Source organism: Paramacrobiotus metropolitanus, unplaced genomic scaffold (genome assembly GCF_019649055.1).
Source record: "Paramacrobiotus metropolitanus isolate TYO unplaced genomic scaffold, Prichtersi_v1.0 Parri_scaffold0000044, whole genome shotgun sequence".
In the NCBI taxonomy this organism is placed as follows: domain Eukaryota; kingdom Metazoa; phylum Tardigrada; class Eutardigrada; order Parachela; family Macrobiotidae; genus Paramacrobiotus; species Paramacrobiotus metropolitanus.
In genome coordinates, this window is record NW_026570264.1 from 312,998 (window position 1) to 336,236 (window position 23,239).

The 23,239-nt window shown below is 38.5% G+C and overlaps 2 protein-coding genes across 8 annotated transcripts; both read right to left on the reverse strand.

The window, feature by feature from the left end:
• Position 1: 1 nt before the first annotated feature.
• LOC129591100 (pseudouridylate synthase TRUB2, mitochondrial-like) lies at positions 2–4,363 on the reverse strand. The gene is made up of 4 exons (XM_055486628.1): positions 4,076–4,363; positions 3,757–4,020; positions 1,298–1,616; positions 2–585 (listed from the first exon to the last, which is right to left on the reverse strand). The coding sequence occupies exons 1-4, from the start codon at positions 4,197–4,199 to the stop codon at positions 306–308; spliced, it is 987 nt and encodes a 328-aa protein (XP_055342603.1). The 5' UTR covers positions 4,200–4,363; the 3' UTR covers positions 2–305.
• Positions 4,364–9,415: 5,052 nt separating this feature from the next.
• On the reverse strand, positions 9,416–19,188 carry LOC129591048 (uncharacterized). 7 transcript variants are annotated; one of them, XM_055486559.1, is made up of 5 exons: positions 18,930–19,188; positions 18,278–18,478; positions 12,150–12,621; positions 10,570–11,111; positions 9,416–10,024 (listed from the first exon to the last, which is right to left on the reverse strand). In XM_055486559.1, the coding sequence occupies exons 3-5, from the start codon at positions 12,561–12,563 to the stop codon at positions 9,607–9,609; spliced, it is 1,374 nt and encodes a 457-aa protein (XP_055342534.1). In that variant the 5' UTR covers positions 12,564–12,621; positions 18,278–18,478; positions 18,930–19,188; the 3' UTR covers positions 9,416–9,606. The 7 variants fall into 7 exon arrangements, with proteins under 7 accessions (XP_055342534.1, XP_055342533.1, XP_055342532.1 ...); XM_055486558.1 differs by lacking the exons at positions 18,278–18,478; positions 18,930–19,188 and adding an exon at positions 15,240–15,643; XM_055486557.1 differs by lacking the exons at positions 18,278–18,478; positions 18,930–19,188 and adding an exon at positions 14,717–15,177.
• Positions 19,189–23,239: the final 4,051 nt, after the last annotated feature.

Sequence of the window (23,239 nt, forward strand, 5' to 3'; positions counted from 1 at the left end):
AAGCCGAACAAAATAACTCCATATAATTCACTATAAAAAACACATATAAAGATACAGTTGCTGTAGCTTATGGTTTCTTTCTAATTTTCCTGGGCCTATTTTTTTCCGTTTTTTTCTTTGAATTAATCGCGTCTATATTCCTCCATTTTTTCCATGGATATTCTTACAGAATAAATAAATTTCTCCAACATCCCGCAACGAACAACCGTCATTTGTAACCCGAACAAAATCAGCATATTCTCAGGCCGAAAACCAAAATAATAAGCCGACAAATAAGCGAGAAAGCGGTCGCATCACAGTCGTTTTCATTCGCGCACCAGTCGCAGCACATTGGGAATCCGTTCGCGTTCCTCCAGCGTCTCGGCCGGGATGCGCTGCAGGAAGGGTTCATCCAGCAGGGCCATCTCGCGGTCGGCGGCCACGGCGCACTCCTGGATGTTGGTGATGATGCCGGCGGCGGTCCAGTCGCTGCGGACCAGGGCGTGCTCCAGGGTGAAATTACCGCAGCGGATGCGCCGCAGCCGCGTCACCACGGCGCTGCACTTGCAGTCTTCGGCGATGTCGTTGATCATCTTCATTAAAAACCTGTGCAAAATACATATATGACCATTAATAAACTGCTATTAATTTAATCAGTATCTCTTTTTTATTATGTATTAGTAATAAGCATAGCGAAAATATTTTTTGTAATTAATATAAACAATATTTCTGGTAAAAAAATTAAAAAAAATTAACACTGACGAATTTATTAATTATTAACTAATTAATCAATGCAATTGCAGTCTTCCCGCGATGTCGCTCATCATCTTCATTAAAACCTGCAAAACAGTATCTTCTACAAATTAACGGAAAAAAATAATCCCTATCATTAAAAAAATATATGTCTTGCGCAAACCAAAGAGAAGTTAGTGCAGTGAGAGACGTTAGAAGCCAATGCAGATGTTCAACGTGAATTGATATCAACTTCCTGCCGCTGCACTACGATCAAACCCGGTTTGTACCGAGTGCGTATGAAAATCACACAAATCGTTGACATTATCTCTATGCAAAGACTAACGCTCTGTAGCCCAAATTCAATTTAATTAAAAATAAAACAATAAAAAATAATGCTTCTAATTTCTTAAATATAATAAAAATAATAATACGAATTTCACGACGGAAAGTTGCAATTATTTTGTAGATATTCACAAATTAAAAAAATATTCTCCATAGTATCGTAGGAAAATTGCCGAATGAATTTCTGAAGTTCGTAACCAGAAGGAAAAATAATTTCCTTTAAACTGAGAACTAAACGTACGTGTCAGTCTCGTTGATGCAGTGCACCTCCACGGTGAAGTAGGGCGGCTGGAAGTCCACCAGTTTGAGCCGGTAGATGAGCTGCAGGGAGTCGTCGCGCGGGCGCACCAGGCCGCGGGCGCGCAGTTCATAGGCGGTCTGACTGCGCGGATCGACGCCGTAGGATGACTGGATGTGCCGCTGGAACTGGCCTTGGTAAAAGGTCAAGAAGCGCTCCAGCCGGCCGCGCGTCACATGACTGAAGGTCGTCCGCTCCAGGACGCGGCCCGTCTGCAGGTAGTTGGTGGTGCGCAGGCCGAATTTACCCTGGATGTGGTACGCTGCGGGGAAGGGAAAACATTATTTTTCTGTGAATAACCATTAATCGAATTATTATGGGCCTGAAAACATTGTAGTTATTTTCATTTACTGTTGGGGAAATATTTAAAAAATTCTCAATCTTTACGTGACCGGTTATTACAGTAATTATTCATTCATTTCAATAATTTTTTTTATTAATTGAATTTATTAATTTGCGCGTTGATTAATTTATCTACATTCTCAAATAATTATTCATTTATCAACAGTTATTAACATGTTACACGTGACCAGTTATTTTTTGGTACTAATTTACGGCACATTAGCTGTATCATTGTAAGTGGATGCAGGAAACAAAATACTTTACATGACACATAAAAATATTTTGATAATACATGACAGTTCGGTTACCGATTCCAAAAATTCCACAAAAATTGTCGTAAATATTAAACAGTTATTCAAGTGTGTTTATTGGGCAATAGCCGCCATAACAACAAAAGTGCAAGCGCGGGCACACTACTTTACAGTTAAAATTTAAACATTAAAAAAACAACCAAAATCAATATCCGCCCGCGGGTTAAAAGGCAACGTACTTAACACAGCAGTAGCATTTCCCTTAATGACAGCCAAACTAAAACGTTGCTTCATAAAAGCAGTAGAACGCGCTTCTCCAGTTAATTCACGAGTTTTACGGCCCATAAAATGTACAAATTCACTTAAAGCTAGGCCAAAGACACCGAACGTTTCAACAACTATTCAAGTTACTTATTTTTATTCAAGTTACTTATTTTTTAGTTATTCAAGTTACATATTTTTATTACTTACAGTGATGCAGATACACATATCTGAAACAAGGGTGGCACTGGTAAAGATCTCGAGGTAATTATGCCGCTGCACTACGACTGGTTACCCCTTATTAGACGCGGTACAGTGGTAACTACTACCTAACTATTGTAGTAACTATGGAGAACTGAATAAAAGTATTATCGAGAGAAAAATTAATTACCCAGAGAATCACCAATAAACCGATTCTATCATATACTGTACGAGTAGTAACAGTGTAGTTTCTTCTTAAAATTCAGAATTAAATTTTCAGAATAAGACTTGAGAAAGCAATTTCCTTTTTAATACGAGTAAATTCGAACTCTCAACACGCATCACACTTCCACGTTACGAATAAATCTTTTAAAAAATATTATTCAAATTTTCAATGCTAAACAAAAATTAAAACTTCTGTTTCAATCGACATCGTTTCTTTCAATTTCGAAAACAGCCAACACTATACACAGTAAAAATTAATAGAAGTTGTAATACGGTAAAATTATGACAAAATATGGTAAAATTATTACGTAAGAAATTAAACTAAACTGATTATGTACAAAAATAAAAGACCTGGTTAACAGATTGTGCAGTGTCAAAATCAAAAAATTCTGCAGTAGGTAAACAGGCAGAAAGTAAAATGTATGGAAAAAGGGAATGTTAATACTGTAAACTTCTGTTTGTTAATCTAAACATTACTGCGAAATTTGGGAGACCGACACATGCTGCGCCACTGTTCTACGAAAATTACCGGCAGCAACCAAAAGTCCGAAACACGATAAATGAAAAAAAAAAAACTGCCAAAAAATACAAAATAAACAAAAAATTCCAAATCTATTCCACCAAGAATTTAAGTAATGTTTTCACCTGTTCGAACATACACCAACAAAAGAAAATTAAGTAATATGAAAACAAATTAACACAGCGTACTCGAAAGTTTCTGCAGGAATTAATGAACATCAGTCCGAACATCTCTGTAAATCACTACAAGCAATCGCAAAGAAGAAAATAAACAGTAAATTAAATATTAATACAACGTTCCTATCCTAAGCAAAACCCCTGGCAATAATCAAACACCAAAAACTTAACAGTAAAATTCCACAAAAATCTCCAAATTAGTCCAAAATAATTCCAAAATACAAGAAAACATAATACAAATAAACGGAAGAAAAAACAAACCAACCAAAACGAACTGTTCTACGGAAAATTCCTGACAACAATCAACACCGTTAAAAAATTTGACAAAATTTCCAGAACTATTCCACGAAGAAATTCCACAACCAGATATACGAAAAATCAAAGAAAGTAATTGAAAGAAAAATTAAGCAAACATGATTGACTCACTGCATACGGGATTGCGATGGGACATGCTCCGCAGGGCGCCCACCCCCCGCGCCCCCACCCCGCACACCGTCACCCCCGCCATCTCCGTCACCCCAAAATGGGCGATGCGGATGTTGAAGTCGGTCTTCTCGAAGGCCGGTCCCAGCAGCAGGGGATGGTCGCGAATGTCGGGGACCGTGGTGACACGGTACTCACTGGAGTTCTCATCCGGAGGCTCGATCTTCACCAGGGACTGGGCGCTGGCACGGGGCAGCTCGTTTAGATCTGCAAGATACGGATGTTAAAAAAGTGGAAGATGGTGGCGTGGTAAAGAGCACACCGCGGCAGAGATTGGTGCGCAGAGCCCAGCGCAGGATACGATGATGGAGATCCGAGGGTTTGTAGATGCAGAAGACACCGTTCAGCAGTTTGAACGCCATGGACGAGTTCTCGATGATCACCATTCTCGGGGTGAGGTATTATTACCGGAATGATGTCCCCCAATATGCTGGAATAATTTACCACTGTAATCACCAGTTAACAATCAGAATAAAAAGTTGAAAGTCAAAAGTGTTGGGAAAAATCAGTAAAGTATCTTAAAATTAGTTATTAGTATCCGAAAAATACGATTTCTCGATTTTTAAATTTTACAGCAGCAGGGTTTCTTCATTTTTCTAACTGCCGTCCTAGGAAGGGTAGCTACCAGATTGCCCGCTAAACCTTTGTAACTGATATCAGTGATATCAAAATCAACCGGAAAATTTTCCCTTGCAAGATTGGATAAAATATGTACTAACAAAAAAAACCGTGACAGCTTTAAATTTTCAAATTATTACTGCCGAATGATTTCGATAATGTTCAACGCCCGTTCAGCTGGGGAAGTCAGCTGCAGCTCCATTCGTACTGGTACAGTGTTTGAGTACATTAACGATAAGTATTTGTACATAGCTCTACATATAGATATACTATACGATATTACTGTAGTTTTTTTGAAAAAAAATAATTTTACAATATTTCGTTTGCTTCTGGCTTTACAGTTAGTCGAGGCATCAGTTTTAACATTTTTGCAATAAAAAACACTAAATACTTTAAAATAATTAATAAATAAACCCTTACAAAGATAAACTAAATTTTGTTTACAAGTGTGAAGTGTATTAGTTAATTTATTATAGAATATCCAGTGTTTCGCTCTATAGTACTATCATAATATTACTAAACTTAAGAGTTAAGGTTTAGTAGTATTATAATGGTACTATAGTCTATATATACTCGTGTTTTCTATAGCTGTGAACAGTATAGCTATGCTCACATTTTTTATTTTTTATTCTCGATCGCTGTAATTAAATCATAAATCACACCAACAATTACACTAATAATTCATATATCTACGCTCCGTATGATACGTATAAGCACTGATTATATTCCTCGTATCTCATGCACTTAACGGTCTGCATATTGTATTATTACTGACTTTTTTACTGGACCTTTCACATTTTCGCGCTCCTCCCAAGGTCACGTAAACAGGAAGATCATAATCTAATAGACAACCGAAACCGATGATTAGTTTAATGCTTCCTGTCTAAAACGTTATTCAGATTAATCAGCGTAGGTCGATAGATTTGGTACTAATCCTGTAACCATCGGATATAAATAAATGTAAATTAGGTAAATACTAATTAAAATTATTAACCTATAAGAAAAACACAATTTTGAAGGTGGCCTGCAGTATAAGGGGGACAGCTAGCCGGCGCAGTTAACGGTAAATACCCTCGATCGGGTCTAGAAATAGCCAGTTAAATTAACCAGCCATATATATATATATATAGACAATCGAAACCGATGATTAGTTTAATGCTTCCTGTCTAAAACTTTATTCAGATTAATCAGCGTAGGTCGATAGATTTGGTACTAATCCTGTAACCATCGGATGTAAATAAATGTAAAAAGTAAATACTAATTAAAATTATTAACCTATAAGAAAAACACAATTTTGAAGGTGGCCTGCAGTATAAGGGGGACAGCTAGCCGGCGCAGTTAACGGTAAATACCCTCGATCGGGTCTAGAAATAGCCAGTTGAATTAACCAGCCATATATATATATATAGACAATCGAAACCGATGATTAGTTTAATGCTTCCTGTCTAAAACTTTATTCAGATTAATCAGCGTAGGTCGATAGATTTGGTACTAATCCTGTAACCATCGGATATAAATAAATGTAAATTAGGTAAATACTAATTAAAATTATTAACCTATAAGAAAAACACAATTTTGAAGGTGGCCTGCAGTATAAGGGGGACAGCTAGCCGGCGCAGTTAACGGTAAATACCCTCGATCGGGTCTAGAAATAGCCAGTTAAATTAACCAGCCATATATATATATATAGACAATCGAAACCGATGATTAGTTTAATGCTTCCTGTCTAAAACTTTATTCAGATTAATCAGCGTAGGTCGATAGATTTGGTACTAATCCTGTAACCATCGGATATAAATAAATGTAAAAAGTAAATACTAATTAAAATTATTAACCTATAAGAAAAACACAATTTTGAAGGTGGCCTGCAGTATAAGGGGAACAGCTAGCCGGCGCAGTTAACGGTAAATACCCTCGAATCTCGATCGGTCTAGAAATAGCCAGTTAAATTAACCAGCCAGGCGGTGCTAATCGCTCGAGTTATATCAGGCGACAAATGTCTCCCGGCTGTACCAGGGAATCCAGGTCTTGGCGTCCAATTAATTTTTCTTTGCTTGGCCGGCTATTATTTGTGTGCATGTACTATGTATATGCATGGGCAGCCAGATTAGCGGTCATCAGCGCCCGCGAAGCCCGTCAACAAGGTGTCTCGTTAAATCAAATTGCTGTCGATCGATTTCTGCAGATTTTTGCACGCGACAGGGATAAACCATTCAGGGAAACTCTGAGTAAAAAAAATGGGAGTAATCCATCTTTGCCTCAGGAACTCTTTGTCCATTTAATTAATGGTACAGTATGCTAGTGGCATTTAGATTTAGATGCGACATTTCTTTAATTTATGCAGTTAATTTTAATCATTTAGATTTTTACCAACTGCCTGTCCATCCATATCTGTACATCGTTGCACATAGAAACAGTACACCGAGGCCGGATAAATATCCAAAAACTTACTGCGTGTATAATTAGTAATTAACTGTATGTGCTAAATTTGCTCTGGCTGTCATAGTGAATAATATACAAAGTAGGTATCATGATTTCCAGCCTGAAGGCTGCTTTAAAACTTTTTATTAAGTTCTGCCTCTGTATTGCCTGCAGTACTTGTATAATAGTTTCTAGCTTGGAAGTAGCCGTCCGTGAGATTGTGATTCCAAATACTTATGCATTTTCTTGTTCGCACAGACTTTTGTAAAGGACCCAATTCATCTTCCGGTGCAATACAACAATTTATTATTATGTGTTTACGAAATGTACATTTACAATACTCTTGTTTTTTTTGCGACGTACTAGTTTTACGTTAATTTTACAAACAATAACTATGGTTTTCCATACAGTTTTATAGTACGAGTAATACTGATTTTGTTTATAGTTTTTTATATCTATAATCTTCAGTTTACTAATTAATATGAACTTCATGATATATATTACGTATACAGCTTTTTGTACTACAATATATAAAATTTTATATAGACTCTAGTACTACGTGTATACCAGATACATTTAAAAATAAAAACACAGCAAAGCCTTAAATTTCGGCTGATAGGGGAGTTTTAATCTTGTACTAGTACTTATATATGTACTTTTCGTTAAGAATTAAAGGAAGAGTTTTTTGGGCAATTTGCATTGCCGGTGTGTCACTATTAAGTACTTTGGTGCAAGAATTAATAATATAAGTATCCAAGTGATAAGTTGACAACTCCGCCACATTCGGCCTCCTTATAATCCCGTGAGGCTCACGTGGGTCGGGCAGTGAATTAGCAGTTCCCGCCGGCGATAGCTGTAGCTCACGCAATGCTGCAATATTTTGGGCGAGTCAGGTCGCGGAGATTGCACGCGCCTTCCGATCCCACGGTGGCAATGGCATCGCTGACCTTCGCCAGATCATAAAAAGTGGGCGAGGTCATTCCAACCTGCAAGATTAATTTGAGTACATATACTAATACATGAAGTATTATAGTTTAAGAGCATATACTCGTACAGTATAGTTTCCCCAGCTGATACCAAAAATGAACAGCAATTGATCGCAACCAGTATATAGTATAACGACGTACGCTGTACATAATTGCTAATAAATACTTTTATAAATGTATGATTTTTGTGCCCACTTATTAATATATAAACACTTTTATACGTGTGGGCTGTATTATGAAGTTAATTGGCATACCATAATAATATTCTGAGCCTTTATTCTGGTGCTCCACGTATGCATATAAATATTCTACACATACGAGTATATAGATATACATTACTCTTATCTTTCTTTCCAAGTTTGTAGTTCTTAGTTGTAGTTTGTAGTCTTTTCTTTCCAAGTTTGTAGTTCTTTTCTTCTCGTAGGTTTTATTAACGAATACACAGCTGCTAAGCTTATTAGTATCTAAAACAACCTACAGAAAATCTCGCGAAAAATATGTGCTTAATTAAAAAATTTATTTTAGTTGTCAACGTTTTCTATTTTTAATGCTAACAGTGTATGAAAATTGTATTGTCTATAAACTATCTGTGATATCCTGAATCATCTAGCTTCGCTGTAGAATTAATGATTTATTTACAGTAATTAAAAAAGTGTAATTACTTATTACGCCTAATTCATTTTCTGACAAATTTCGTTTATTTCTACAATACTTGTACACCTAAAAAATATTTTCATTTTCTTTATTGCACGGCTTGTAAAAGAGGCCGCACGCGCGGTCATCAGCTAACTCTGCGTGTACGTTTTGTTTTGTTGATTATTTTGGCCGGCACTTTGCGCATGCGGAACAATCACGAGGGAAACCGTTTTACTCACGTTTTCATCAGCACGATGTGTTTCTTATGATCACCGACATAATCTGATCCTGACTTCATTCACGCCGCCCGGCTTCTCTGATCCTACACGGCGATATTCGGGTATTAATAGCGTTTATCCTATCTCGAAATTTCCATGTTCCTTGAGTAAACCGAGGAGCGGCGTTACTCAGTAAAATTGGGTGCCCTAAGAAATTAATTTCAACGTCGCTGGAGCGTCTCCAAAAATAAGATAAACACAAAATAAAATAATCAGCATAAATAATTAAAATAACAAATAATTAATATTTGATTAACCAAAATGTAATACTAATTAATAATCTTTTATGACAATAATATGTTTTATTTATTAAAAATAGTTAATAATATGTTTACTAAAAAATATATTTATTATTTCTTCTCAATATTTTTAACCTTTAAACTTTATTTTTTTTTAAAAATGAATTTTTCCATATTCATAAATCGACCGAAGCAAAGCGAAGGTCCTCTATGTTCAAGAAAACTGGATTTGTGTCGGTCAATCAAATTTTGTAAGAACGAATTTGATTATTGTTATTCGTAAATTATTCTGGTTTAAAGATACAATTAAAATATATTTTCCAATAAAATTTCTCCAATATAATTTTGGTGAAAATTGGTGTCACTTAATTTCAGGTGTTCTTATGCAATAAATCTGACTGCAAATTTCGAAAACGATGCCGGCACATGTCAATCGTTCTTTATAATATAAAAATTCGCCTCTCCCAAAACACGACCAACAAAAACATATGACACACAAAGAAACCACCACAGTAATAATAAAATGAACAACCCGAATGATAGATTCCGAGAGAATAATAACGACGCACAAACAACCGCGGAAAATACTTGAAAAAATCGCACAATTCAACCGCATTACAATCCGCGCCGTTTCTTCTTCCAGGCGCGTTCGGCATCAACCGCCGGGGCGTTCAACATGTGGTACAGCACCCGGCCGTTGTGATGATTATTTATTTCCACGTCATCGTCGTAGCGTTCTTGTAAGAGTTCCTGCGCCGAACTGATGCCGTGCGGTCCGATGGGCGTGTTGATGACCTCCTCGAATTCCTGTTGCAGACTGGATTCGCGGCGTTTCAGCGTCTCGATCTTCTGGCTGAGAAAGCCGCGCGGGCTCTCTTCGGCGGGGGCGCCGGCTTTGGCTTGGATGCGTTTGAGTTTGGTGGACAGGCGCTCCTCGCGCAGCGGCCGCCCCGGGTCGCTGCCGGCCGGCTCCGGGGAGATGGAGGCGGCGGGGGAGGCCGGGAGGCCCGAGAGGCGCGGGTAGGCGTGGGACCTGGATAAATTGAAAATTTTAGTAATTTTAGTAATTAAAATTATAAAATAAAATTATTTAAAAATAACTACAAGGCCAGGGAAAAAATCTGCCTTATTTTGTAACTATTTGGGATAATCTGCTTGAAAAAGTTAGCAAAAAGCAATTCTTACAGCCGTTATTTAGAAAATACAAATAAGGTTAAAGGTTTAATGGTTTAACGTCCGCACACATTCAGCGCGAGAGCCCAGTTCGAGGCAGCAGGCACTCACAAGTCACAACAACAACAATTCTCCAGAATACACAGTATTTCAGATCAAGCTTCCGCAGCGTATTTAAACACACAACTCAGTACACTTTTACATTACAATCTATGTAATGCAAACTGTAAAGATATTTATGTAACGTAAAGGTAAAGGCATCTATAAATAATTATTTACGGCAGCGGTGGAAATTTTTAGAATGGAGGGGTCAGAAAAATCCTTACAGAAATCAATAACAACCGTGTGTCGAAGGAGAAAAATCAATTATTAAAAAATAAGCTTTCGGTGGAGTTGATAGTTTACCTCGAGTGTGAAACGACGTCATTGGCGTGGTGTTTGTACACGGAGGGGTCCAGGCTGTGGGGAATGTACAGCGGTTCCCCGCCGGGCCGTTCCACCCGCACCATCATCCCGGGCACCAGCATCATGCGGGGATAATACGCCGCGGGGGCGGTGGCGGCGGGGAGGGACGGTTCCGTGATGAAGGTGGGCGGGGTGTACTTGACGCTGACGGAGCCGTCGTCCGAGAGCGCCGAGGAGGCGGAGGAGCGCGCTGACAGAGGAAGGCCGACGGCCGGCGAGCGCCGGATGACCGACACGGCGACGGTCTTCTTGCGGGCCGACCCGCTCCCGGGCTTGCCCAGGCGGGCTAGACTGGGGCTGGGCTGGCCGGGCGAGGGCACGGCCGGGACGCCCACCGCCCGCAGTTCCTGCTCGATCTCGGCGGCACGGGCGTTCTGCTCGGCGATCTTGTCCTGGATGGTGCGCCGGCCGCGCGGACGCCCCCAAGCCGTGCGTTTCTGCGAGGAGGGGGACGGTGCGTCGTGGTAGTATGACGCCGAGTCCTGATAAAAATTAACCGCAATTATTACATCGTTTTTCTAATTTTTAAAAAATTTATATGATATTTTTCTGAAATTTTTTTATACTTATTTTTCAAAAGATATGTTTAATTTTTTTAAATTTTATTTTTAAATTTTTATTCGTTATTTGAACTGGCTAAATTAAATTTTGTTTCATAAAGCCAAAGTCAGAATTATTTTATCATAAATTTAATTGATATCGGTTTCGGGAAACCACAGCCTTAAAAAATAAATGCAAATAAAGTTCCTTTTTCAATTTTAGAACGGTTAGAAATTAATTTAAATACTATGCTGCGAGATGAAATTAATATGGTTTTTTCGCTTATTTTTATTTATTGTGATCAAACCGGTTAATGTACGATTATGCAATATATTCGCGAAGATAAAACGCATCGTTATACTTCCGCTTCACGTGCTACCGCGGCCATTATCGCGGCCATAAAACGGTTGCACTCCTTTCTTTACGGCTTAATAAATACAGTCATACTGGCTATTTATACCACGGCACAGTGCAAACTCCCTCAATAAATTACGCTGCAGTTCTATGCATGACGCAGATAAATAACTTTCTAACTATCCACATGTTCTCACGCCAAATTCGGGCTAACTCATATCAATGATTAACGAACAAACAACCCGGGGTGTTCCTGTTGGCACGCGCGGACGCTCCACGTGTATTTTATTTTTCTTGCTCATTCCAATAAAAATGATTCAAAACAGATACTCGTATTTAAAAAAAACTAATTCAAAAACTGATCAAATATTATAGTATTAATTGTAATTATTTATTATTTAAAATTAATTTATTACTTTCTTACTATAGTTACGTTTTTCTTTTATATTTTTGCAAAGCATGGAAATTCTAATAAATTCTGTTTTAATTAACAATTATTACAGATTAATAAGTTCTGGTTTTTAATTAATTCTCATTTATTGCATTTTATTTTACGTAATTTTTGAAAATTTGTTTTATTGATTTTTATTTATTGACCGATTTGTTCATCATAACCGCGCATTTACCGAATGATGCGGCTGCTGTGAATCATCCATCTCCGGCTCATCATCCTCCTCGTCATACGTGGTCCACTGCGGCTTAATGGCAAACTCCAGGAAACTGCGCCGCGGGGCGGTCACCGGCCCCAGCATGGTAGCCAGGGCGTGGTGCTGTGGCGGCGACGGTGCGGCGTCGTACTTGCGTTTGCGGTGCACCGGGTGGGGGTGGTGGTGTTCCATGAGGGGGTGCGGGTGGTAGTCGTCGCGCGGCTCCTCCTCCTCATCGGAAAAGCGGCTACGGTAGGTGTAGGCCGGTTTGCGGCGGTAGGAGGCCGGCGAGGCGGACTCGTAGTCGTCGGCGTCGCCGGGGATGTTCATGACGGAGGGATTGGTGATGAGGGACTGCAGGGACACGGTGGCGTGGCTCGTGGCGATGGGCATTATGGGCTGGACGGGGTCCGACGAGCGGGGCGGTGTGGGACGGTTGTCGCCCGTTTTCCTGTTGAAAAAAGCTTGTTTATTTTTGGATCAAATATTTTCTTAGATTAACAGGGTATTTTATACGGATTATTTTCTTTGCTGTAAAGCTCATTTTTCTAACATAAGTATCATTTTATTTATACCTTTTTATTACGTTAATTAAATCAACTATTTTTCTGTTTTTATTTACTAACGGGTATTTTATTTAATCATCTATTTTCCTTATTTAATGCGTCTATTTTTTCACAGTTTATTTTCTTAAGCACCATTAAATTCGATCTTCTACAAATTTACCTACAATTATTTCCTATCAATTTGACGTTTTCTAAAACTGGTAATTCCATTAGGATGTACGCTAAATTATTCCTTTCTGCTGTGAAAGGATTTAGGGCGGTAACAAAATTCAGTTATTTTCGGCGAGATAATTTTTTTATTTATTACTGCAACAAATTGTCGACTAGATTATGCAGCAAAAAAAATAATAATTACCTCACATTAATCGGATTATCCGCGATTTATTTAAAAATAATTATAATTTAGCGCATAGTCTCAATTTTGAAGATGAGCGATTAGTATTACGGGGCTTCTCCGATGTTTTCATAACAATTCGTCACCATTACACAGTCGGGGACGGCGCTGCAGGTTGACGTTGGCGAAATATATAGGTGAAACATAATCCGTTGACGTTAACGACGACCTCAAATTTCTTTCACTTATGCAACATCATTCTGTAATTATACTTTTGTGACGCAGCACTCTGTCGCAGCGGCTGTGCGGCTTAAAGCCTGGTCGCAGCCCGCGCATTCGCCGGAAAAGGAAAATAAAAAGCAATATATAGATATTTATTTGCTGCCCCGGAGAAAATCGATACCGCACGTACAATGTAGGACTAAATGGTCGCATAGCCCCATACCCAGCATTCTGTACGCAAGCGGTGCAGTGCACTTGTACGAAACGGATATTTTGAACTCAGTCGTACAGTGCACTGCGCTGCATTCGTACTGAATGTGGAGATATTGGGTATGCGACCATTTTGTCCTAAGCTGTAAGACTGGTAATGAAAAATTCAATAAAATCCCAAAAATACCCCCAGTCCGAAATATTATCAATAATTCACTTACTTAACGCTGTGCACCCGATAAACCGTTATTTACACTGAGCACAAAATTCCCCGATAAGATCCAGTACATGCACTACGTAATTTGCAATAAATTTACATAATCCAAACAGATCAGCGGAACGCGCGGGTTATGGAGAAGTGCTGCGTCAAACCAGTTACCTCGAAGTTATAGCACAACGTGAACACACCGAATTACGGAGAAATCGTTATCGCGTCTGATCGGACGGGGTGATAAGCCCTCGTTTGGGGAAAAAACCGTATATTGATAATAAATACGGGAAAAATCGTTGCGCTGACGAACGACGATCATAAGCTGCTATCGACAGAAGTGCGCGTTTCTTTACCTTGTAACGAAGAACCGGTTAACTAGGTTGTGCAAGAGGGAGGAAAATGTTTCATCAAGTGACGCACGGATGCATTAAGAGGGAAATGTGAAAATGCCAACTTGCCTCGGTCTCGTGTGCCAGAGTGAAAAGGAAAATATCCTCTCTGTCTCTCTTTCTCCTTTCTGCCCCTCTCTCTGTCTCTTTATAGCTCTCTCTCTCTCTGCCGCTCTTTCTCTCTTGTCTGTCTCGTTCTCTCGATGACGCAGAGCCATTCACCCGCACTGCGTTATAGAAAAATTGCGCACACCGATGACGTCACGCCCATACGCTATCCTCATTCTGAGATTCTCTCTCTGCCAACGCGCTGATTTTTCATCCTCTGGTATTTTGCAATTTTCCATGGGGCGCTGCATGGACTAATTGTTATGAATTAAGCCGTTTAAAAATTCAAATGGAAAATTGCCGATTGACGGAAGAGCACAGCCTCCGATTGGCTGCCGTGCAATGGGCTGATTAAACACGACTGCCTCGTAAACAAGATAATTGTTATCGCGGCAATACACAGCCTTAATTGCGCTATCGGCTCAGGGACGGTCCGGGCGAGCCGTACCGGTTGATACGCAATTTGCTGATGATGTATCGATAAATGCCATCTGACAGTCACCTACCTGTTCATCGATACAAGAGACGCAAAAAGTTGGACGACGCCGCTGTGTTGCAAAACATGAATAAACGCGTTCTGCGTACACCCGGCATTAAACGCTGTTCTCTGTAATAGTTTTATAACTAGCTGAATCTCGTAGCAATGCGCCGCAGGTCTTATTCTGCAGCAGAAACGGATGTTTATCTGGAGAACTCGGTTTTTATTAATGCCGGGCCCTTAATGCTGTTCCGCAGAAGAGTTCATTGTGTGGGAAAACAAGTTCTGGTTGGCAGGCAGTGCGCGTGCAGATGGAGAAACTTGATAACGTCATGAAAAGTTTAACAACAGTAGAAAGACTTGCTTTCTGCCGCAGCTTACAGCGCAAAAGCCGATCGGTGTCGCTGATAATTTCCCTAACGGAAAAATGCTTTCTCACCCAATCAAAAATATTTGGCTAAATGTAGCCAATACTTGTGTTGACCGAACCATAAAACCAGACATTAATCTTTTTAAAAAGCGAGACAAATCCGTAAAATACTACTTCTTACCTGGATTGTAACCGCCGTGAAATAATAAAAATAATCAGCAAAATCACGGTAATAAACACCAAGTGTTGCAAAATGCAATGTGGAGCGTTAGCGTTGAGTGGTGATCATATAATCCTTGTTTACTGGCGCCACAGCGAGAAATAAAAACGCGTAATAGCACCGGCAAACGAACGCCAAACAGACTGCGCACAACGCACAAAATCTTGGGGCTGTGTATGTAATGTGTATCTCGTCAGAGAAGACCGATTTTCTCTAGTAACTCAACCGGCCAGAGCACTACATGGAGCGTTTACGTCGTCAAACGGTTTTGCAAGCTAACTACGTAGTTGGATTGCGCGATCATGGCGCAGACGCACTCTTATAAATACGTTCATATTTTAGCAAACGCCCGTTATTACGATACGTAGTGCGCTGATTCGTAATTTCATCGAAGTACTAGTATGGTTGAGCTTGCGATTCTAGCTGAAGTGGAGTATTTTGCTTGACCGTTGTACTCATACACGTTGTACCACCACTCTGTACCACGCACTGCACTCGGTACGTCTGTACTAATACACCTGACTCAGCCGGCTTTGTACGGGGCTGTACTTGTACGTACCAGGTACGTACCGCGATTACGCGGTATTCAGCGAATCAGCAGCAAGAAGTTGGTGAGCTGTTCATGACAGCTCATGCACAATGCACACACAAACACTTATTGTACCGCGTAAAGACAATTACCGTGTAATGGTCAATTGCATTCTTGGTCAACTCACGTCACTTTAATTTATCTGTATCGTTCTATCAATAACGGTAAGTTAGGAGTATTGGTTTTATCGATCACGTACCACCTTTTCGGCATCCTTCTCCGTTTATGAATTACACCCAAACATACGTAAGAATATCTCGGGTTTAGCATGACAATTAACAAAACTCAATTTTATCGCTGATTAGAGAGATTCCTGTTCCTCATGCGATTTAAATCCTGATGCGATTTTATGATACCTTGATACTGAAACAGGAAGTGCCGGGTTACATTGTCCGATACCCTTGCCGGACTTTTGATGACTTTGCAGCATTACAGTATATGAGTAATGTTTGAATTATTTAATTTGTAGGTACACATTTTAACCTTTTACCAGTGTATAGTTAGGCAGTAGAATTGCAATTTTAGCAGTCAAACCCTGCTTCCGTTATCGTTGAAAAACCTGACCCATCCTTTTTATAATTTATCATTCGATCGTCGTAAAATACCGTGACCCCAGGAAAACTTTTATCACAAATAAATAACGTTCTTAAAAAAAGAAACCACTCGAAATGAACAGCTTTTAATAAATCGATCGGGATTCTTTCAAATTAATCACAAAATTGCTGCGCCTATTCCTTGTGCGATACGCGGTACGTACCTAAGTTCTTATTTATATTTCGAGTAGGGACTGATTATACTAGTAAGAATTTTTCATAATTGCTGCTCAAGACAGTCATAGGTTTAATTAATACTAATGTATGAATGGCCGCTTGAATTCTACTTAAGAAAATTCCTTGAATGATGCTAAAGGAAACGGTGCGTCATGTAATTATGGTAATTGTGATGTAAATGTGCACCAGACATGGTGCAGTGATCCATGAAGATTCTGCAAAATTCTGCCGTGTCATATGAATTCGACCTTATCGGACATTGCGCTTAACTCTTAAAGCTATGCATGTACGTGTGCCAGTTAGTATTTAATTTAAGGTGCCACCGCTTCTGTCTTTGCTAATTGGAAAGGTCACCCTATAACACAGTACAAACGCGTACCCGTAATACCCGTAATGTTGGAAGCCCGCACTGCACAGCTCCAAAGTTCAAAGTGCAACAAAGTTTTGCTTTTTAAACTTAACGCTGGCTAGGTTAATACGAGAAGATTCGGAAATTCTTTTGTGTAGTTTACGTGACACTAACGGCATATAATTCGTCTTTCTAAGTCACGATGACTCGTTAAAAAGTAAAGTTTTGGTAAATTTGTATTCGCTTATACATAGCTTTTAATTTTCCTATCCGGCCAGCACCAAAACAAAACAGCATAACAACCTTGTCTCAATTTAAAATTCACTTACATATGTACGTACACTATCCACCAGTAATTATCAAGCTGACTCAAAGTACCGGTAACTCGGAATGTTTTTAATGATGCTGTTATTGGGTGCCCCTCCCCGGTAACCTAACCTACATGACCCTTGTTAGAAACGGAACGTTTCACTTTTAAAAAATAGGATACCGGGATACCCTGATATATGAGCCCTTCCTGCATTTGAATTAAGTAACAAAAAAGGGAACCCATATTTGCATAGAGGTAGTTGATAAAATGCACAACCTTATTAATTTTACTGTACCCTATTTAAAAAGCATTAACTTCAGTATAAGAAAGCTTAATAAGTAAGATCAAAGTAGCATAACTGATATTAGATTGGGTTTATAAACGTAGAATTAACATTCCTTTATCAATTGTACGTACCACTACAATATATTAAAGAACAATTATCTAGTAGCAGCATAAAACATAGCAATTATTATACTAAGCACTTTTAATTGAACGTGCACGGTATTTATCCTTTTAACTCCTATGAATAATTTAATATGGTTTAATTTTCAACCCTATTGCATGTTTTCCGTGAATACATTATAATACCGTAATTGTAATTAACGACCGAAAATTACATGCCCATCAGCGTATTTGGTGTGCGCAGGATTAAGTATGCCGGCTAGACGTTTCCTGCCTTATTTCGTTCATAAGTTGCCGTTTTACTGCGAAATAATTTTACGCAATTAGTAAATGATTCTTTCTGAATTATTTAATTCCCGGGTCATAAAACTGGCAAAAGTAAGGCATTTTCTATTATATAGATTGTTCGCATTCTCGTAAGGTTTTAACAGTTATTAACTGCGGACTGGAGCAATATTTATCATGATTATACGGGTATAATTATTTGTACTGCGTAACCCAAAATTACAACACATCACGTTCACGTGCAAAAGCTTCGCAAAATCCCGGAAAAAAATGCGAATAACAGTAACTAACCTTTAGTCTCGGTTCCAGCGCGGGTAAAAGCAATCAGCTGCGACGGGCTCAGTAGCACGTCTCACAGGAAATGTTGCCGGTAAACAACGCGGTAAGTAGAAATGTAGAGTGCCGGTGCACAAACGTTTGGAAAAAAATGCTGCAGACAGGGGAGGCTGTGTATGTGGTCACGCTACAGTACGCGGCATTACGCACTGATATCTGCAGAACAAACGTACTGCGTCAGCCTTAAGCCGAATTTGCTCTTAGAGTTAATGCAAAATGCCAACGGTCGCAATTATTTGTAAAGCCGGTTGATAATAACAAGGAGGAACTCAGGAAATGACTGCACGTTATGTATTGTAGAAAAAATACATTCAGCATTTTTTGTCGTCACCAGCTTTATATGAGTAAACTTTTCCAAAGCAAACTTTTTTCCTTTTCCAAAAACCAGATTATTTTATCATATGCAATAAGCACTTAAATTTAAACAAATAGATAAAATATTTATTGTTTACGAAATAATTAAATATTTATGTAATACGTGCGGATTAATAAATTAAATAAATACGCTAAGTGTTTTATATCACTTTCGATATACGATTCGTGATTTTACAATATTTGACCGTATTGCAAGTAAATTGTTGGACATACATGTTGATAATTATTTTACCTGCTTGAAAATCAGTTTCTAGGCCTGCACCTGATTTGGCTAATGCATTAATTGCACCGTGCACGAGGCAAACAATAAGGTCATATCAAAACGACCGGCACTAGTTGAGTACGATTATAACGAACAATTTAAGTGACATGTCGAGATATAATCGGTAATATTCTTGGCAAAAACACACACATTTCTTGGCTCGAAGTTCAGTCACTGGGCCCAGGTTTCAGCGAATATTGCGCGAATAATCAAACGAACCGGCCTGCGTATACTTTTCAGCTCTGCAAGGCACGTCCGCTGCCAAGGAGAAATAGAGAAAATTTAGCTGATAGATAAAAAGAACGGTTGCCGATTTCTCGTCACCGCGGTATTACCTTGCCTGCTGACTGCAGCATTGTCGGCGCAGTAGCGTGGCGAAAGTGGTCGTCTAGGTGCCGGTGCGCGCACGTAAGGATGGCTGTTTTATACAGAAAATGGATTTCAAGGTGGATTAAATTTTTTTGATGGAATTTCGTTTTAAACGGCCAAGTGAATTAACCCTGCATTATTGAAAATAAACTATCTGAATCCATTTTCAACACTTCCACGTTTTCGCTAAGGATTTTGCGTTAGAAATATTTATTTTTACATCAGTTACGCGCTTTGTTGAACACGTTTTAATCCCATGCTTTAATAGCTGCATTTCAGAGATTTTCTATTCAAACACTAATGTCACCAGATTAATTTTATAGCGAGGGTACTTTTTTGAATCTTACTTTATGAAAAAAACATTTTTCTTTTTCGAAAAACGTTAAAGTAAAAGATAACTACCTACTGTAGTCTGCCTAGACGAGTAGAAACTGAAATTTTTTATTTTACTTTTTAATTTCTGGTGCATCAACGTATTGCTTAATGTAAAATAAAGATATGCACATTTACACACATAAAATGTATGTACATGTACATAGTACATTTACATACAGTTTATGTACATGTACATAGTACATGTACATTACATAGATCATAGATAAAAAGTAAAGAATATGTAAAATACTGTTTGTAAAAAATCTAAACGTTCATGTATTAAAAATTTCAAAAGTTTTTTCAAACACGATACCATGGAAAATTCGCAGCTTTTGACTTCGGTCAAACCACAATACCACATTGCAACTACGAAGTACAAAGTACTTCGTTGCGCCCCGCCACTACAGCTTTACAACGCGTGCACGTAACAGCCAGCCTACCGAAAGAACACGTCATATCGATCGATATTCTCAGCTGTATCTGTACATGATTGTACGAGTATGATGCATGTGTAGCGCTGACAACAGCCGGTTGACTGCGCAGTACCGTGCAAACTGCAATGCATCGCAGCGCCCGGCATGACGCGCTTGATTACTGCAGCCACCACACCGCCGACTGCTGGGTTGCACGTCACCGCGTTAAGCCGGCTCTTCGCATAACATCAACGCGCAGGCAGCACACCGTCGCAATCTGCAACGTCATGTACGCTTACTTCTTTTCTCCTTGCACCTATAGCCTATACCTCAGCGTATCCATCGGAAAAATGTAGGCGGACGCGGGTGCCGGCGTTCTCGTCAAAGCAGCATTCAGTGCGCATATGTATTTTGTTCAACATACACACACATGCAGCCGGCATCTCGGGTTACTGGTAATTCATTTCCGCCGCGCGTGTTTATCCCGGCAGATACATTAATACCCGGCGATCGTCAACAAGGTCGCCGGTAGTGTGTGCTTTATATATGTGCACGGGCTTTTCACTTCACGGCGCACTGATTACGATATTATCGGGTGGCGTAATCGGAACTCGTCCACTTTTTCGATTATTTGATTAAGAAGGACGGACTTAGCGGAAAATTAAAAACATCCATATTATACAGCGGGATATTATGGATTAGCGTCTTTAATACACACGGTGACGACATAACAGATAATTGTTCGCTTCTCGGTCGCAGTTTAACGTCAACAATTATTGTTATTCAAAACAGCGGTATAAGTACATTACTTGTTAAATACATGAAAATTGTTGCAAAATTAATCATTATAAGGAGGCAGCGAGAAATAATGTTGTTTTTTTCCTGTGACGCTAAAACCAATGATGAAATTGATCAACCATTTAATTACGGAAAATTAATCAAATCATTGAATAAATTAAAATAAAATAATTAAGGATGGTATACACTATATACAGTAAACGAATTATTATTATTTGTAGCCGCCAATCAAAATACGTGCTGGTGAATTACGGATAAATGGAGGCATGTACAATTGTATATCATACGATACAGTATACATATATATACATCGTATGTAATACTGCAATCAAAATGTATCTGTACAGCTGTAAAACACATTATCGTTTGAATTCATTATTTAATCATTTCACATTTTTACATTTCACCTTCATCTGTAAATTTTAAAGGTTTAATCATATACTCGTATTTTATATTTGATAGATAATGCTTCTAATGCTATGATAAAAAGCAAAGTATTAGAAGCATTATCCGCTGTATATGTGGTATACCAATGATCAATGTATACCAATGTAGTGAAGTATGTAAAGAACCGATTAAACTGTACCCACAAAAAAAAACTTCTAAATTGCAAAAAGGCAATGAACACGCTGATCGCGTACGAATCGACGCCGACAACATGTTGTATTTCACTTATTACCTAACCTTTTCAGAAACTGGCTGCCATACGTTTGGTCATAGCACTATAATTAAGAAATGTGTACAAATATCTACGCATCGCAGAACGTACTGTCCATTAAGGAAACGCATTTTAAGAGATTACGTATACCGCGCGATTGCGAGAAACGAACGCGCGAGCCGTATATGTATTTAACGCGAAACCGGCACATGATGCATATGCACTTCGTAGATTTGTTTTTCGGTTGGAGAGATAATTGCCGGAAGGAGAATATATGGGCGCACCTCGTGATCCATACAATGGACTACATGCATCCGTGCGAACGCAGGTGCATATGTATATATGCGATACATTACAGACCACCACTTTTCTCGTGGTTCCACGTAGCACCATTGCGTGCAAAACATTTTCGATAATTATGCTACTGTGTATTGTATCGTTTGTGCACCTCGAACATATGTAACAATTAAAACATGTCATTTTATTGTTACGATTGATAATGACTTATCTCGATACATGCATTATAAAGCGTTTGAGAATTTAATGACGAACGAAGAAATTGTTACACAAACTATGCAGTTATGTTGCAACATACTCGTATATCTATATATATGCTCGTATCTGATACATAAAACTCTTGATTCCGATTCAATGACACAGTAAATAATCCCGTCAAGTGTCGGCTCAATGTACAGTAATAGTCTATTAGTTTTGTAATGGTACACATAGCAAAAAAAACAGTATTTAAACATGTGCACACTTAAATGACGGTGTAAATAATATCATTTCGAGACCCCTTTTTGAAAAAAAAACAAAGATTTGATATATAGGCGCAATTAGAATATAAAACTTACGAATTTTAGTAAAGATTAAAGTTGCCGACGCACATACGTACTGCATAAAAGTGCACATACAAAGCTGATAATTTTAACCGTAGCATAAAGGAAGCTTAATGTAGCAGTTTTATGATGCCCGAATGATGATATACTTCTTTAATTTATTATTTCCACTATTATATATTACCATTTTACAATGTTTGTAAATTGTAATTATACGTTGTTACTATTTCACTTTATTTTTGATATTATATATTATTATATATTATTATATATTATATATTATTATATATTATTATATATTATATATTATTATATATTATTAACTAATCATCATTATTGACCGTCAAAAATTTTACTGTTTTCATCCTTATATATTATATTTCTTCAGTACTGCAATAAAAACAGTGTTATTCCTCTATTTTAAATCTACAATAATGTGAAATTTTGCCGAATAGAGTGACGTAGGCTAAATTAGGGCCACAGAAAGAAAATAGATGATGGACAAGTGAGACATAATAACGCACGTTATTACCGGTAATTTGAGGGTTGATATCGGAGATTTCCCCGTGACGCACTTACATACAGCTTCTAGGCTAATAATTTAATGCCATCTAAACTATGTTTCTAAATTAAATTCCCATAGGTCAACAGACATAAAAAGGTCATGGATGGTTAGCAAATTAAATGGCATGGCTCGAATAACCCACCTACACAAGAATATTCTGGATGTTCCAACAAAACCGCTAAAGGTCATGCGGTGGGATGGGCATTGTGCGCTCAAGTAATGCGCATGCTGTAACATATTTTCGACATAGTCAGGTGATTATA

What these genes read in the sequence shown, in the direction of transcription:
- LOC129591100 (XM_055486628.1), bottom strand. Translation starts at nt 4,199, where the DNA reads ATGGTGATCATCGAGAACTCGTCCATGGCGTTCAAACTGCTGAACGGT. An exon ending in GCGCACCAATCTCTGCCGCG is followed by an intron (nt 4,021 to 4,075) that starts GTGTGCTCTTTA and finishes CGTATCTTGCAG; the next exon opens with ATCTAAACGAGCTGCCCCGT. An exon ending in CCATCGCAATCCCGTATGCA is followed by an intron (nt 1,617 to 3,756) that starts GTGAGTCAATCA and finishes CCTTCCCCGCAG; the next exon opens with CGTACCACATCCAGGGTAAA.
- LOC129591048 (XM_055486557.1), bottom strand. An exon ending in CACAGCAGCCGCATCATTCG is followed by an intron (nt 11,112 to 12,149) that starts GTAAATGCGCGG and finishes AATTTTTATCAG; the next exon opens with GACTCGGCGTCATACTACCA. An exon ending in GACGTCGTTTCACACTCGAG is followed by an intron (nt 10,025 to 10,569) that starts GTAAACTATCAA and finishes CAATTTATCCAG; the next exon opens with GTCCCACGCCTACCCGCGCC.